The sequence below is a fragment of the Monodon monoceros genome, unplaced genomic scaffold (assembly GCF_005190385.1).
Source record: "Monodon monoceros isolate NGI ecotype Baffin Bay Population unplaced genomic scaffold, NGI_Narwhal_1 Super_Scaffold_22, whole genome shotgun sequence".
NCBI lineage: Eukaryota > Metazoa > Chordata > Mammalia > Artiodactyla > Monodontidae > Monodon > Monodon monoceros.
In genome coordinates, this window is record NW_021703779.1 from 27,001,292 (window position 1) to 27,018,088 (window position 16,797).

A 16,797-nucleotide genomic window follows, 5' to 3' on the forward strand; every position below is an offset into this window, starting at 1 on the left:
GCAAACTGTCAATATGTCATTTGACATATCACCCTTTGTCTCAAAAACATAACCGTGCTGTGTCTTCTAACAGTCCTCAGAGCTTTCTAAAAGACTGTCTCCTGGGTTATAATCCTCAGGTTGGATCGAATAAAATTTTCCATTTCTTTCTTAGATTGACAATTGATTATTTTTTGGTTTTGTTTTTGGCCGTGCCATGCAGCACATGGGATCTTAGTTCCCCGATGAGGGATTGAACCAGTGCCCCCTGCAGTGGAAGCCCGGAGTCTTAACCACTGGACTGCCAGGGAAGTCCCTTGATTAATTTGTCATCAACAGTTATTTCCAACTTTTTCTCAATCATAGTATGAAAAATGGAATCAGAAGATATATTGGTTGACTTTTGCATTTATATAGATTTGAGTTTACAGACTGTAGCTGGGGTTTAAAGGGATGTGAGAGGGCAGGCAAACGGGGGAGATTCCAAAAGGATAAAAGCAAATAGGTTTATGACAGTCAGAGTAAATATTTAGGGTGTGGAGTTGAGATACGGCTGAGCTCGATTCTGCCATTTAAGACCCTTCCCTTGGTATCAATAATCAGTATCAAGGCTGCAAAACAAAGAGCTTTGTGGGAGTCTTAGGAATTGCAATTCTGGAGACACAGATTCAGGTTCTGTTCTGGGGAAGATAAAGAGTCAGGGGCTTATATAGTCAAAAGCCATAAGGTTGTTCAAGAATTACAGTTGAACCAACACAAGAAAGGAAATATTTGTCTTTAAGGAATCGTGAGTTATTTTAGGGTAGGGGTCCGATAAGTATCTTGAGTTTCTGGAACACTGGGCAGATGTTTCGAATGCCTGTGTTAAGACAAGAAGGGATCATAGTTCAGATTCCATCTGGGATGAGACGTGCACAAGTCACATTTCCTCAGTGGCCTAAGTTCTGTTTTGGTGAAAAGAATAAGGATGTGGAACACAGACTATTGTGGGGACCACAGGATCAATAAGTTTTAGAATCTCTCATGTACGTCTAGCCCCACTTTTACTGAAATGTCTGAATTCTGATCACATGATGCTGCTGAACAAATAGTTTGCTGTCCTGTTAGAATCTGAGAGTCAGAAGTGTGTGAAAGTTCAAACATGGTCAGGGATTTTTTTTTTTCTTTTAATGGATCAAAGTGGTAGGTTTGGTGGCTTTTTTTTTTAACTTTTTAAAAAATAAATTTATTTATTTTATTTATTTTTTAAATTTTTGGCTGCATTGGGTCTTTGTTGCTGCGCGGGGGCTTTCTCTAGTTGTGGTGCATGGGCTTCTTATTGCGGTGGCTTCTCTTCTTGCGGAACACAGGCTCTAGGAGCACGGGCTTTAGCAGTTGCGGTACGCGGGCTCAGTAGTGGTGGCTCGCGGGCTGTAGAGCACAGGCTCAGTAGTTGTGGTACACGGGCTTAGTTGCTCCACAGCATGTGGGATCTTCCCGGACCAGGGCTTGAACCCGTGTCCCCTACATTGGCAGGAGGATTCTTAACCACTGCGCCACCAGGGAAGCCTGGTGGCTTTCTTTTTACTGCCTGTTAGCGTCAAGGAAATCCTTATGTATTGCAGTCAATTAAATTTTTCAGGGTGTTTAGGGGCAAGTTAGCCTAGTTCCTTTACATGTGCCTGTATGCCTGTCTGTGTCTCTTCCTCTTCCAGGAAATTCAGAAATACTGATTCATCTGCACTCCTACCCTTAAGCAAGCCAGTTTATCAGTAGTTACCAAGTCCAACATCTCTACAAGTAGGCCTCATCTGGAACACTAGAATTCGATTTCTAGACAGAGTGTAGGAAAATTTGCTTCCAGAGCAAGAGTTGTAAAACTATAAACACGGAGATGAATAAGTGAGGTGGTGTAGAGGAAGGCGAGAGGGGGGAAAAATAGAAATGATGTTCCAGAACCGTGAGAGATTGGGGAAATGGAGTGGAAAAAAATGCGAGTGTGGGAATAGTACAATGCTTTTGAAATTGATTGAGCATGCTGGTTTACAAAATCAATTTAGTGATTTTTCAACCAGCATTTAAAAAAAAATGATACGCAGTAGAATAAAAAAGATACAGAATGCATAGCATTGAAGGATAAATATGTTTTTGGAAACATTTAAAATGTATGTAAAAATATATAAAATGTATTTATATATATATGTAACTATATAAATTATAAATGCGCGCGCAGGCGCGCACGCACACACACACACACACACACACACGTCGGCACACAGGCTTGGGGTTGTTTTGTAAGCTATTTCTCACATTGGGTCTCGGTCCAGACTTTGAAAACTCCTGGAACATAGGATCTAAAAGAATCCAGCAAGGTAAATTCAAGGTCAAATAAGCAGGACTCTTTTCTCCTTTTGCTGTTCACATCATTTACCGGAGGGAGAAGAAAAGGGCCTGTGAGGGAGGGGACACCAGACTGAGGCCAAACGAGGGGCAAGGGCGCATCAGGACAGGGAGGACCCCGGCGACTTCTTTCCGGATAGTCTACTAATGACCCCAGGAGGTTGATTTTGAGCGCTTCACTTAAACGCTAAACCGAAAGAACAAACTCGTTCATTATCCCTGAAAAGCCTCCAAAGGCGAAGGATTCGCCCTGCTCCTGAAGGTGACACTACATAGGGTCAGTCCCAGTAGAGAGGATTATTCTTTTCTTGGACAAGGAACCGGGAAGTGGGCGGGGCGTGGGAAGCGCGGGAAGGCCCGGTAGGGTCGGTCCAAAGAGTGACTCACGTCTTGCTCTGCACAGCCCACCAGAGGAACAAGCAGTTCTGCCCTTTGGGACCTATCCGCGAGCGGAAGCCCCAGGGCGCTGGTAGGGTTGTGCCCTTTCCGCGGGCCAGAGACGCTCCCTGACCGTGGGCACCACCTGCCCCAGCCCCGGCCCTGCGGCAGGCCGACTTGGCCGCCTGGTCGCCGGGCCCACGTGACCTGCCGCGCCGGCCACCGCCTCCGCCGCGCCCAGGCCCCGCCCCCGTGACGTCTAGCTACCTCAGATTGTCTGAATGTTCCTTCTCTTTCCGCTTTCGGTAATTGGTCGGCCAGGCAGACAGCGCCCCCCCCCTCCGCCCCGCCCCCGGAGTCGTGGGGAACGCTGGTGGGGGCGGGGCCTGGGCTGGAGGGGCGGGGTGAGAAGGCTCCGCGCCGGTAAAGGGGCCGCCCGAGCGCGGTCCGAGCCACCTACTGCTGCCGGTCCCCCGGCCCTCCCGACTCGCCGCCCGCCCCTTCGCCGCCCGCCGCCGTCACTCAGGGAAACGGGCTGCGACCGCCCGCCGACCCCAAGCTGGTTTCATGGCAGCCGCGAAGAAAGCAGTTTTGGGGCCGTTGGTGGGAGCAGTGGACCAGGGCACCAGCTCGACGCGCTTTTTGGTGAGCCCGGGGTGCCCCTGAGTAGGTGATGAACCGGGGCGGGAGCCTTGGAACGCCGGGGCTGGGTGTCGCGTCCCCATCCCGTTCTTCCCACGGCCCGGGGCCCCGGCCGCCAGGCAAGAGAAGGAGGCCAAGAGCCCCGGAGCGGGACTTGCCACGCTGGAGCTGCCCCGCCCGGGCCTGGGGGAACGCGGCCTCTCGCGACCCCCGCGGCTGAGCTGAGCAGCCGTGGCCTTGAAGGAGGAACCGGGCCGCCTTCTAATGGGGGGACTCCTCCCTCGAAGGGAGCTAGGACTCGTCGAGCGTCCGTGCAGAGCAGCCCGCCTGCAGCCAGGGACAGGTGGCCACATTGACCGCTGCTGCAGTCTTCCCCAGAAGCATTTGGCCTGCCGGGGGCAGGACGTCCTTGGATGGGGGAAGCTGTGTCACGGCTGTGGTAGCCTAACAGCGTCCTTTGGAGCAGTGGAACGAATATAGTATTAGCGTGATGATGCCTTGTCATTCTCTCCCACAGACATTGCAGAAGGTAGAATGCTAAGGCGGGGGGGCGGGGGCCGGCGAGTGGCAGAGCACATTAGGAAAAAGTCACACTACACTGCTTTTACCAGAGTCTTTATTTAATTTCGAAGATTCGTAAATTTCATTTCTGATACTTTGCCCATTACAAAGATGACTGTCCTCTCTGCGCTTCACAGCGTAAAGCGGCAGGGAAATTCTATTTCTCGTTTTATTTACCATGTCTGACAGCAGAGTTTTGCCATAATGGAGTGCTATTTAAGTGACTTTCTGCTGATTAATTTGTTTTGGGCAATTAGGAAACTTGCTCTTAAAGTGATCTAGCACTGACTTCAGTAAGATAATTTAAAAGTAATTTTAAAAAACTATTGTTGTTTAAGAGCCCATGCTTTCAGTGGACATTTGACTAATCTGGCAAGTTGATGTAAATATTTAATGACTACTTAGCTCCCTCTTCACTTCTTTGTCTCAAATCATGTTTTCATGCATTATTTAGTATGTATATATACTGTATGTATACATTGTACATACAGTATATGTATATTTTTCAGAGCTCTGTTTAGTTGACCACTTGACCAAAACCTGCATTTGCACCTTCATTTTTTTTTTAGTGAGTATTTTTGTTTTTTTTTTAATTAATTAATTAATTTATTTTTGGCTGTGTTGGGTCTTCGTTTCTGTGCGAGGGCTTTCTCTAGTTGCAGCGAGTGGGGGCCACTCTTCATCGCAGTGCGTGGGCCTCTCACTATCGCGGCCTCTCTTGTTGAGGAGCACAGGCTCCAGACACGCAGGCTCAGTAGTTGTGGCTCACGGGCCCATTTGCTCCGTGGCATGTGGGATCCTCCCAGACCGGGGCTCGAACCCGTGTCCCCTGCATTGGCAGGCGGACTCTCAACCACTGTGCCACCAGGGAAGCCCCTGTACCTTCATTTTGATGCTCATCTCTCTTGTCTAAAGTCAAAAGCCTTCAGTCCAGTTTTAGCTTGGTTCTTATTTAATGACTTACCCTGGTTTGAGCTGCCAAGACATAATTCTACCGTCTCTTACATTGTTTACCTTCTGATCACCCAGGGCAGGTTTCACTATGTCTTATTTTCATGTAAGTGTCTATAAAGTAATCCAGAATCATAAGTAAGAAACTTAGCCTACCTGGATTTGATTAATAAAATACACAATCATCACTGTCATCTTCCCAAATTAAGAAAGACCATTAAGACAGTGCGCTGTTCGTTGAGTTTTGAGGCCGTATTCAAGAATTGCCCACACAAATGCCTCCAGGGGCCAGGCAGGTAGAGGGAGGAGGGCAGACTGGAGAGCAGACTCAGGCTAAGGGGAAACCTATAGCTGCCAGGCAGGAACACTAGCCCCGTGCTGCCAAATCTTCAAATTCTTTAAGAAAAGCTGGTAGTCTAGAGTTTTCAGTGAAATCTTCCTGTTCTTAAATGTTGGCAACTAGTTCCTAATGGATTGTAGGGGCCAAACCAAACATGGCAGTTGTTCTCAACTTTATGCAGCCTTTGCCCTCTATGAAAGTGGGTAAAATATTTCATAACTCTGTAGGCTGCCTTTTTAGTTACCAGCCTGACTGTGCCTGTCTTCCTTTTGACTTTTCACTGTTGCTCTCCACATAGCCCAGCAATCTTCTTTATCTACTGCAGGTTGTTCCTGGTCCCTCAGATTTTGTTGCCCAAGAGGCATCTTTCTGCATTGGTGGGGAAGGAATGAAAACTTAGTATCATCACAATCAGTTGTTCAGTGTCATGAGCCTTTAAAAAGTTGGGTGCTGTTTACTGTGGCTTGATCTCAGTGAGTAAGCTAAGGTGCACATTCAGAAGGTTCCTGTCCTGCTTATAGAATGATGTTTAAAAGTTGATCAGTAGGGCTTCCCTGGTGGCGCAGTGGTTGAGAGTACGCCTGCCGATGCAGGGGACGTGGGTTCGTGCCCCGATCCGGGAGGATCCCGCGTGCCGCGGAGCAGCTGGGCCTGTGGGCCATGGCCGCTGGGCCTGCGTGTCCGGAGCCTGTGCTCTGCAGCGGGAGAGGCCACAACAGTGAGAGGCCCGCGTACCGCAAAAAAAAAAAGTTGATCAATAAAGTTTCCTGCTGCTTGAGAAACAACTATGCAAGAAAGCTTCAGAGGTAAATAAAAGACTACCTGTGTGAAGGGATCCTGTGTGAAGTAGAGAAAAACTTGGGAATGGTTTAGAAAGGGTTTTTTTTCCCCTTGGTTATAAGGAAAGAGGTTTGCTAAAGCACTCCCTACAAAATACAGGTAATAGATTTGCTGAATAAGTGCTTCAGTCACAAGGTGATTCCCAGGAGTTGTTCTAGTCATATTGTTCCACATTGTAATTATGACTCAAAAATATTTGCTTACCTTCTCAGGAAAGAATACAGCAGGTAAGGACTGTCATAAGGAAGCTTATAGAGTGAAAGGTGTTAAAATAATTTCCTGACCATTATTCATTGAATTGTCATATCTCATTCAACATTCACAAGACCAATAACCTTGCTAAGTTTTCTTTTCCCTTTTTCTATGCCAACTATATTGGCTTTCTCCCATAAGGGACACAAGATTTCTTTATTCATGTTCTTTCATCCAAGGGAAATGCCTCCTCCCTGTGAAAATTTCCCATATCTGCTTCTTGAAATTGCGCTCTACCTCCAAATTTTACTCCAAATTTTACCTCCAAATTGTACTCTCCCTCCAAATTGTACTCAACTGCCATCTCTTGGTAGAAGTCTTCCTCAAACCCATAGTCAGAATTTCTCCCCCTTCCTATAGCATTCTTTTTTATTTGTTAATAGCTCTTAGCACCTACTTCGTGTCATTGTATATCTGCTGTACTTGAAAGCAGGAACCTCCTTTTTAAGACTTGTTCATCTTTGCATTCCTTAAAATATCTTGGTCAACATGACAAATGAACATCTGTTTTATCTACAGGAGCACTTTATACATATTTGTTGAATAGATTTTTATAGGTCAACTGAATTTTAAATCTGGTTTTCTTTTTTATCTTGTCAAAAAATGTTAAAACTCTCTGACTTAGGTATGTTTGATTACTTAATTTCTTCTCTTTTAGTAGTAGACCTGCAATTTTAGAACATGCTCGTTTCTTCCTCTAGTTGTCAAAGACTTAAATCTTGGGACCCTATGCATTTGTTTTGTACCAAAGGAAAATTTCCAACTTGTCTGATAGGAAAGTGAACTGGGCTTGGCATGTGTTTACCCAGATTGCAGAGTAGGAACTTCTTGGAAAGAGAATTAGTGTAACAGGTTTAAAGGAGGAGCCATTTCTTCGTAAGACAAAAGCTTCAGCTTAAACAGTCAACTTCCTTCTTTAATTTGGTAACTTTATTTTTTCCCCATTAAGTTGACTGCTAAAAAAAACCCGAAAAACAAAAAACAAAGGATTAGAATGTGTTGTGACTTGCAATGTGTCAGGCACTGCATTGAGGACTTTTCCAGCGTTATCTCATTTAATCCTCATAACAAATATGATGTAGGTAGTATTATTAAGCTCCTTTACCCAGATGATTAGACCGTGCTGGAGAGTGTGCCCAAGGTTACAGAGTAACGTGGAACTGGGATTCAAGTCCAGGTCTGTCACAGTCAGAAACCTATCCTCCTAACACCTCCTGCCTTAGGCTCCCAAGCTACCTGAGTACAGTCAAACCTGGGTATCTAGGAGACTGGCTCCAGGACCCCCGTGGATACTAAAATCCTAGGATGCTCATGTCCCTTATATAATAAAATGGTGCATTATTTGCATAAAACCTATGCACATCCTTCCATATACTTCACATCATCTCTAGATTACTTAAACCTAACACAATGTAAGTGCTATGTAAGTAGTTGTGAATACAATGTAGATGCTATGTAAATAGTTGCTAGGCCCAGGGCAAATTCAAGTTTGGCTTTTTGGAACTTTCTGGAATTTTTAAAAAAATATTTTTGATCTGTGGCTGGTCAAATCTACAAAAACGGAACCGTGGATATGGAGGGCTGACTGCACTGTGAAGGGAAGATGGGAGGCTGGGGAAGGCCATTTACCAGTTCTGATTATGGTCACAGATGAATCTTCACCAAGAAAAACATACTCACACAGAGGTTTCACAATATGTAAAAAAATGTTGCCTTTGAAAAAGTCCTGCTGGTTTGGATCATCTTGTGACTCAGATTAAGCGGGGCCTGGGCAGGGCTTAGGTGTAGTCACCATGGATAATGGTTGCGTAACCATTTTGTTCCAATAGCCAGCATCTCTGAAGAATGACCTGAATTGTGGCTCCATGCTTATTTTGGCAAGAAACATTGCCTTGACCCCGGTTGTCTCATCATGCTTAGAGACCTCAAGGTTAAGGGATAGATTTCCGCTTTCTTTTTTCATTCATGTATCCAACACATAAGTATTAGGCACCCATTAAGGGCCAGGAACTAATGAACAGTAAATTTGGTAAAACTAATTTGGCTCATAGCTCGAATGAGGCCCCTCTTATAATAAATGTAAATGTGACTCTTTTGTGTCCCCCTCCCCCACTAAGCTGGTTAGTTTTCTTGCCCATAACATTACAGACATGGCAAGAACATGTTCTCATCAGAGAGCTGCCACCCTCTCTTGTCCTCTTGTCTCATAAGCATAAATGTTTAGAGCCTTCAGTTTTGAGTTCCTTGAGGGGCAGAATGGTGTCTTTTTTCCTCCTCTCCAAAGCCTAATACAGCATCTGGCGTCTGGTCGGTGCTCATTACATGAATAGACAACAGCAGAGAGAGGCCTCCAGGGCTTGCTTGATGTGTTGACTAGAACTCTTGGACTGAAAGACTAGAAAGGGAGAACTTGCGGGGTCTTGGAAAAAGTTGAATTTGGCAACTATAGCTATGTTAGATGTATGAATATGCTATTTAATATAATTTCCTTTTTTAAGAAAAATATAATGCCATTTGCTGTGTTTACTTCTGTGGCTTGTTGGAAGATGCCATTATGCCTTCTGTGGTCAAGTTTGCAATGTAACATGTTTGTAGCTAATATTTTTATTTTAGGTCCTGCAAATTTACATAGTGTTTTAGAGACGGAGTTTATATTCCTGAAAGATGTCTTGCTTATCACACAGTAAGGTTGAGTGTGGCATGAGTAGGCTAGTGGGGAGACCACGTGGGGAGGGAAGTGAATGCATGTTTATGATGGGATGGCTGAGTTAGTCATAGGGTGAGTGAGGCAAGCGTGAAAGACAGTTACTTAGTAAGGACTGCATTTCGTCTTCATCTCTCCACTACTCCCCTTCTTCTGAGACAGAAGGCATGCGTTGTTTCAGAAAGTCCTTTTAAAACAATTTTTATAGAAGTAATTTTCCTTGTTTCTTCAGCTTTTTAACTGTCCCCCTCCTCCACATCTGGAATTGACCATGATTTAGGCACAATGGTAAATATAGAGCTAATGACTTCTAATTCTAATTCTCCTCTTATAATAGAAGTAGTAAGAGTAGCAGTAGTAGTAATAATCATAATAAGTAGCAGGAGTAGCAGTAGTAGTAGTAGCAGCAGTAGTGGTAACATCTTTGGGGCTTATGCTATGCTATCTTTGGGTTTTGGGTTTATGCTATGCGCCTGCACTGTGCTGAATTCCTTTCCTATGTGAAGTTGTTTCTTCAGTTTTTAATTGCCCTCCCCCACCAAAAACAAAATCTGGAACTGAGACAGGATTTGGGCTTAGAGATGAATACAGAGCTGGTGATTTTTTTAAATTTATTTATTTTATTTTTGGCTGTGTTGGGTCTTCATTGCTGCGCGGGCTTTCTCTGGTTGCGGCGAGCAGGGGCTACTCTTCGTTGTGGTGCACGGGCTTCTCATTGCGGTGGCTTCTCTTGTTGCGGAGCACAGGCTCTAGGTGTGTAGGCTTCAGTAATTGTGGCACGCGGCCTCAGTAGTTGTGGCTCGTGGGCTCTAGAGCGCAGGCTCAGTAGTTGTGACATACGGGCTTAGTTGCTCCGCGGCATGTGGGATCTTCCTGGACCAGGGCTCGAACCCGTGTCCCCTGCATTGGCAGGTGGATTCTTAACCACTGCGCCACCAGGGAAGCCCACTGGTGACTTTTTGAATCCTAGCTCTTATCACCTATCTGCTGTGCTGGTGGTAGTAGTAATAATAGGAACAGTAATGAAAATAGTACCAGTTGTAGCCACAACAGTAATGGTAACATCTTTTGGATACATGCTGTGTGCCTGCCCTCTACGAAATACTTTTCATACATTATTTTTTTTATTATATTCTATATATTTTCGATGTTTTAAATGAAAAAATTTAAAACACACTGAAAAGTAAAAAGACAAACGTAATGAATGGCTGTGAATCCATCACCCAGATTTAACAATTATTCATACTTGTCATATTTTCTTAATGTAGTTTTTTGGTGAATTTAAACCTGGAGTCAGCTATTTTTCCAAATATTTCTCCAAGTTTTCCTTTAGTGATTAACCATATTTAGAGATGAAATTCTGAGTTCTAGTGTTGGTCACTGTCACAGAGATGTCACTGTTTCTAGGCTCTTTCAGGGGACGGATTTTAAAAGCCTCAGTTCATATTGATATTTCCAGTTCTAATTAACTTTACAGTTCACTTAAGTTCTTTCATTTTATATTTATTTCCTCTTGCACTGAAAAATCTTGGTTCCTGACAATATTAGCATACATTATTTTATTTAATCCTTTTACAGATGGAAAAGTCCAGGCTTAGAGAAGTTAAAGTCAAACAGCTGACATGGGCAGGGCTGGGCTTGACCCTCAGCCCCAGCTCTCCCAGGCCCATGCTCTTTGCCTCCATGTTACACCAAGCATAACGTTCTCAACTGCCTTTTCCGGCCCACATGAAATTCTAAGACTGGATCTCTTTTTTTTTTAATTGACATATAGTTGACATATAACGTGGTATAAGTTTAAGGTGTCCACCATGTTGTTTGATACATTTGTATATTGCAGTATGGTTACCACCATAGCATTATCCACGTAGCTCTACCATGTCACATAATTACCATTTATTTTTGTGGTGGAAATAATTAAGATCTACTCCCTTAGCAACTTTGAAGTTTATGATACATTACCATTGAGTATAATCACTCCGCTGTGCATTAGCTCTCCAGGACTTATTTATCTACTAGTTCCAAGCTTGTACCCTTAATGGATCTCTTTCTTTAAGCTTATGACCTAAAACATAAGCAATTGACTACTGGGTATCTCCACTTCTGTGCCGAGTTACACCTCAAACACATGTTATCTAAAATGAAATTTGCAATCTCCTTACCCCCTTCTGTACCCTAACTACTTCTCCTTGCCCTACCTTTGTCTTGTAAACACTGCCTACTCTAACTTGTAACCTGTAACCTGTCATCCTTGAGTATTCCTCCTTTTTTGTCACTCCTCCCCATCCAAGCCCTTGACGCATCTATTTGCTTATACCTCCTAAACTGAATCTCTCTCAGCAATGCACTTCATTCAGTCCCCACTGCTGCTGGCCTCCAAGTGGAGCCCTCTAGGTGTCTTACCTGGGTCACTGCAGACACATCTACAGCTGCTCTCCCTGCCTCAGCCTAGCTTCCCCACCGGTCCCAGTCCCACTTGGACTCCCTTGTATTCAACCTTAAGCCTTAGCCTGGAAGTTACCTCTTCTGAGAGCCCTTCTCTGAGCCCACCAGTCTGGGTTGGATGTCCTACCTCCTCGTTGTAGCATAGGCAGCCCTGTGTTAGAAAACTCCTTTGTATTCACTGCCACTTAATGAATGAAAAAGTCCTAATTAGTATCAGTCTGATTTTGTACTGGAAAAGCTCTGCATTGGTATTTAGAAAACCTAGAGTTTAGCCCTGTTTTGTCAGTATTATCCAATATCTTGGAGCTCCCTTTGCAAATAAGAGAGCATTCCATTAGGGCCATGGGTTTCAGTGTGTGTTGTCATTTTGTTTTTTGCCTTGGAAGTCCATTGTTAAGCTCTCTTCTGGAAGCTGAAGTCAATAAAATGTGAAATCTAAGGGAGGGCGTGGTCCAGAGCTCCCTGTCCTTCCCTCTCAGCTTCTGAAGGGTCCTAGAGATGCGGGCAGCACACTTTGAAAACACTAGCCCAGAGGAACTCTAGGATCTCTTCTAGATCCCATAGACTCTTGTGTCTTAAAGTATTTCTTAAAATTAATTTTCTTAAAGAGAGTTTTCTGTTCTGTGCCGTTGTGCGTCTGAAGTTTTAACTAATTTTTAAATTAGGTGAATTTCAAACTTGAAAAGGGAGAAAAACATGAGGAGCATCTGTAACTCTGGGGTGTTTCTTCCTTGCCATCTAATGATTTTTAGACAAATGACTGTGCTAGACCTTTTATAAAGCAAACTCTATAGCCACTGCCATCTTTCATAGACAAGGGCTTTTGAAATCTACTTGAAAAGAACCGACTAGCACTCTCGCTACTCGGCAATGTGTTCTCACATGGAGTGTCTCATACTCTTCAGCCATAGAGTCTTATGGAAACATCATTAGCCTGCTTTGTATACTTGTCCGTCTGCAGACAAATGGATAATCAGGAGGCTTCACTACAGTTCCTCGCATGAACCTAGATATATGAGAAAAGCAGTACTCCACAACTTCACTGTCCAGTATGACAGCCACTAGCTGCAGGTGGCTATTGATCACTTTAAATGTGGTTAGTCTGAATTGAGGTGGACCATAAGTATAAAATCTATACCAGATCTCAAAGACTTAGTACTAAAAGAGTGAAAGATCTAATTAATTTTATATTGATCACCTGTTGAAATAATTTTAGATATATTGGTTTAAATAAAATGTTATTAAAATTAATTTCACCTTTTTTTGTGTGTTTTTTTGTGGCTTCATTGGGTCTTCGTTGCTGCGCGCGGGCTTTCTCTAGTTGCAGCAAGCGGGGGCTACTCTGTTGCAGCGCGTGGGCTTCTCATTACGGTGGCTTCTCTTGTGGAGCACGGGCTCTAGGCGCGTGAGCTTCAGTAGTTGTGGCTCATGGGCTCTAGGTGCACAGGCTTCAGTAGTTGCGGCACGCGGGCTCAGTGGTGGCTTGTGGACTCAGTGGTGGCTCGCGGGCTCTAGAGCACAGGCTCAGTAGTTGTGGCGCACTGGCTTAGTTGCTCCGTGGCATGTGGGATCTTCCCGGACCAGGGCTCGAACCCGTGTCTCTTGCATTGGCAGGCGGATTCTTAACCACTGCACCACCAGGGAAGCCCCCATTTCCCATTTTATTTAATAATATTTTCCTAATAAGTACCTGATAGACCACAGTTTTTTAGATATTCAGCAAATATTTATTGATTATCAAACCCTATGCCAGGCACTATTCTAGGCCCTAGAGATGCTTCAGCAGATAAAATGGGACAGTTGGAGTGGACATCCTAGAGACCTACCCAATGCTAAGTTGTAAATTACTGGGCTATTACATGGGCTTCAGCCAAGTGCCTTTTATTTATGATGTATCAAGTTAACCTTTACCGTGTAAGATATTTTATCTCCTCAAAGGACTTGAGAATTTGCCTTCTTGCTTTCATTAAGTTTATTACTTCCTCCCCCCAAAATGATGTGTGTGGTGGGGAGGGAGGGGAGCAGCAACCCGACCCACTGTGTGTTTTCCCTTATTACTTTCTTCCTTAGTCTGCGTTCAGCAAGTAATTTTCTCCCACAGGAAACCTAGGCCTGGAAACACTTTCTTAATTGGATGTGACTTTACTGCTGCAATTATACTGATTTTGGAAGTTAGTTTTAATTAAAACATGAATCCTTACTCTGAAAGACTAAGTAATTTGATACTTAAATATAGGTACACCCAGGTGAGAAATAAATATATCTGAAAAAAAGGTTGCTAAGTTTTTAAGAAGTGTTGTTTTAGTGGTTTTAAATTTGTGGAGGCTTGTACTGTACTTCTTCTCTGGTAGCTTTCATTCATTGGTTTTAATGTTTTATCATCAAGGGTCAGCAATTCATGACAAGCATGTCACAGAGAGCACTCAGCTTGATGCCACGGCACTCTTCTCCCCCTGCTGATATGGCTCTACTTACCTCTCCTAAGAGCTAGATGCATTGTTACACTTCCCTTCAAAGGAATTTACACAGTATACTTCCCTGCCTGGGCATCTATTGACTCCTGTCTCCACATCCAAGGGAGATGCAGAATGGAACCATATACTATCACTGTCAGCATTTGGCCAGCTCTCTTTTATTTTTGGTTTTCCTATTCTCTAAGAAATCCATACTATTAATTGGTTGATGTATTAAGTTTCCTACACCTGGAACCATTTGTTTTAAAGAATGAGGAATTGCCTCTTTAGCTTTATCTTTAATAGATTTTCATTTATCTAAAGAGAAGTTATTGTTTCTTAAGCTGCCTTATAACTTACATGATTCTATCTGAAGAGAAAGTAGAACATCTTGTAAGGCATTTCATCTGAAATGATTTTTCTATCAGTGAATAAGAACTTTAGTTGCTGAATAACTTTTTTTTTTTTTTTTGTGGTACGTGGGCCTCTCACTGCTGTGGCCTCTCCCGTTGCGGAAGCACAGGCTCCAGACGCACAGGCCCAGTGGCCATGGCTCACGGGCCCAGCCGCTCCGTGTCATGTGGGATCTTCCCGGACCGGGGCACGAACCCGTGTCCCCCGCATCGGCAGGCGGACTCTCAACCACTGCGCCACCAGGGAAGCCCACTGAATAACTTTTAAACATCTTTGCTCTCTACCTGCATTTTTACCCTAATATTGCAATATTATTTTTCAGGTTTTCAATTCAAAAACAGCCGAACTACTTAGTCATCATCAAGTGGAAATAAAACAAGAGTTTCCAAGAGAAGGGTATGTTTCCTAATTTAATATGTAAATGTACATCATGTTTATTGGTCCATCTCACCCCACCTGCCCTGTGCTTTTGTAAAGTAAACTTAACCAAACACCCTCCTGAGAAGACGTGAGGGATGGGTATTAGTCAAAAAAAGAAGCAGTAACTTGGTAGCTCAGCAAAAACACGTGGATGATTGATGGCTTAGGAATTCAGTGACAAAAGGAAGCGATAATAAAGTAATAAAGCAAAGGAGTATTAGATATCAGAAATTCCACGTTGACTTTGAAATCATTTAGTCCTGTGTCTCCGTCATTGCCAAACTGCTGCTTTGCTGATTTGCATGTAAGGGTTTTTTCCTTAAATAAAGATATGTTTTTAAAAAACATTCATATATTTTATCATCTAATACTAAAATCATCCTTTTGGGGAATAATGTTCATATATAGTAATTGTGATATTACTACTTATATATATGTATTATATAGTACATATACATATATTATACAGTATTTTATTTAAAATTTGATATTCATAATACAACCGTTTTGAAAAACTGTGTGGCAGTTTCTTATAAAATTAATCATACATCTGCAACATTCCACTCTTAGGAATTTATCCAAGAGAAATGAAAGCATATGCCTATAGGAAGACTTATCTACATGAATGTTTATAGTAGCTTTGTTCATACTAGCCCAAACTGGAAACCCCTCAGATGTCTGCCATCAGTAGAACGATAGCAATGAAATACTGTTTGACAGTTTTTCAAAAGTGACCTGATACATGCAATGACATGGTTGAATCTCTTTGATATCCTGGAGAGTGAAAAAAACTGGCCACAAAAGAATACATCCCGCATGGCTCTATGTGAAATTCAAGAAGAGGCTAAACTAATTAGGATGATGGAAATCCGAAAAGTAGTTGCCTGTGGAGTGTGTGATTGACTTGAAAGAGGCATGAAAGAACTTTTCTGGAGCAATGGAAATATTCTATATCTTGACTGGGGTGTTGGTCAGATTAGTATATACATTTGTTAAAACTCAACAAACTGTGCACTTTCAATCTGTTCATTTCATCATAAAATTTACTTCAATTTAAGAAAGAGAGGGAAAACAGTGTGTTACCAAATTTTCCGTTAAAAATTTTCTCCTGTGTTTTAGAGAATTCCTTTGTTTAATAATAAAAGCTATTGATATGTTAGCAGCATTAGAATGACTGTCCACAGGCCTGATCCCAGTGCAGTTTAGAGAGAGAATAGCTAGACTTGGAGGGACAAAAATTAGAAATATGTGGAAGGAGATTGGGTTTTGGAAAAAGAGAATTTAGAGACAGAACTCAAAGCTCAGGAAAGCCAGGCAGACCTGAGGAAGGCAGAGAAGAAAGGCATTTGGAATTCCCTTGCTACTTCCAGATTCTAGCGTAGGATTCTTTTAACTTGTGTCATTTCTACTTTTGCATAGAGAAAGTATGCCATTTGTTTCTCCCAGGTATTCTTCCTTTTCATTTATTATGAGCCATTCATCCTTCTGAGGTCCTTGTACCTTAACCACAATTGCACTGGGATTGGGTCTGAAAACTGGGACCAATCACTTGTCTACATGAAATAGTTATTGGAAGGAATGTACATTTTTCCCCTAAATTCTAACAAAACATTTTAGGAAATAAAATGACAAAAGAGATTAGTATACTTATTTGACTTCTTAGAATTTGTTTTGCTTCATAAATAGGTAAATACACAGATATATAAGTAAGTAAATCAGTGTATCAAAAGAATAATATCTATATCTAGTCTGTTTAAAACTGACTAATGACTAGTGAAACATAAAGATAGTATATCAGAATTCATCACACCCACAGAATATAAAGAATTGGGGAACCAGTTTCTTACTGGATTTGAAAAATAATTTTAAAATAGGTAGAATATTTGCTGTTTGTGGCCTGGTATTACTTACCTCCTTTCAAATAATTAATTACTATATGAAGAATAATAAAAATGTAAAGTAAATAGGCTCTTCTTTAAATCATTCCTTTAGAATATTGGATATGCTTTGCTTATCTGATTTTCTTCGATTTGTGCAGC

At 42.6% G+C, this 16,797-nt stretch overlaps 1 protein-coding gene across 3 annotated transcripts in view; it reads left to right on the forward strand.

Moving 5' to 3' along the window:
- Nucleotides 1–3,172: 3,172 nt before the first annotated feature.
- GK (glycerol kinase) overlaps nt 3,173–16,797 on the forward strand; it is a 78,272-nt gene continuing 64,647 nt past the window's right edge. For all 3 annotated transcript variants that reach the window (XM_029240716.1, XM_029240715.1, XM_029240714.1), the window contains exons 1-2: nt 3,173–3,381; nt 14,661–14,734. In XM_029240716.1, the coding sequence (XP_029096549.1) occupies nt 3,304–3,381; nt 14,661–14,734 (152 nt within the window). In that variant the 5' untranslated portion in view covers nt 3,173–3,303. The remainder of the gene's footprint in view (nt 3,382–14,660; nt 14,735–16,797) is intronic.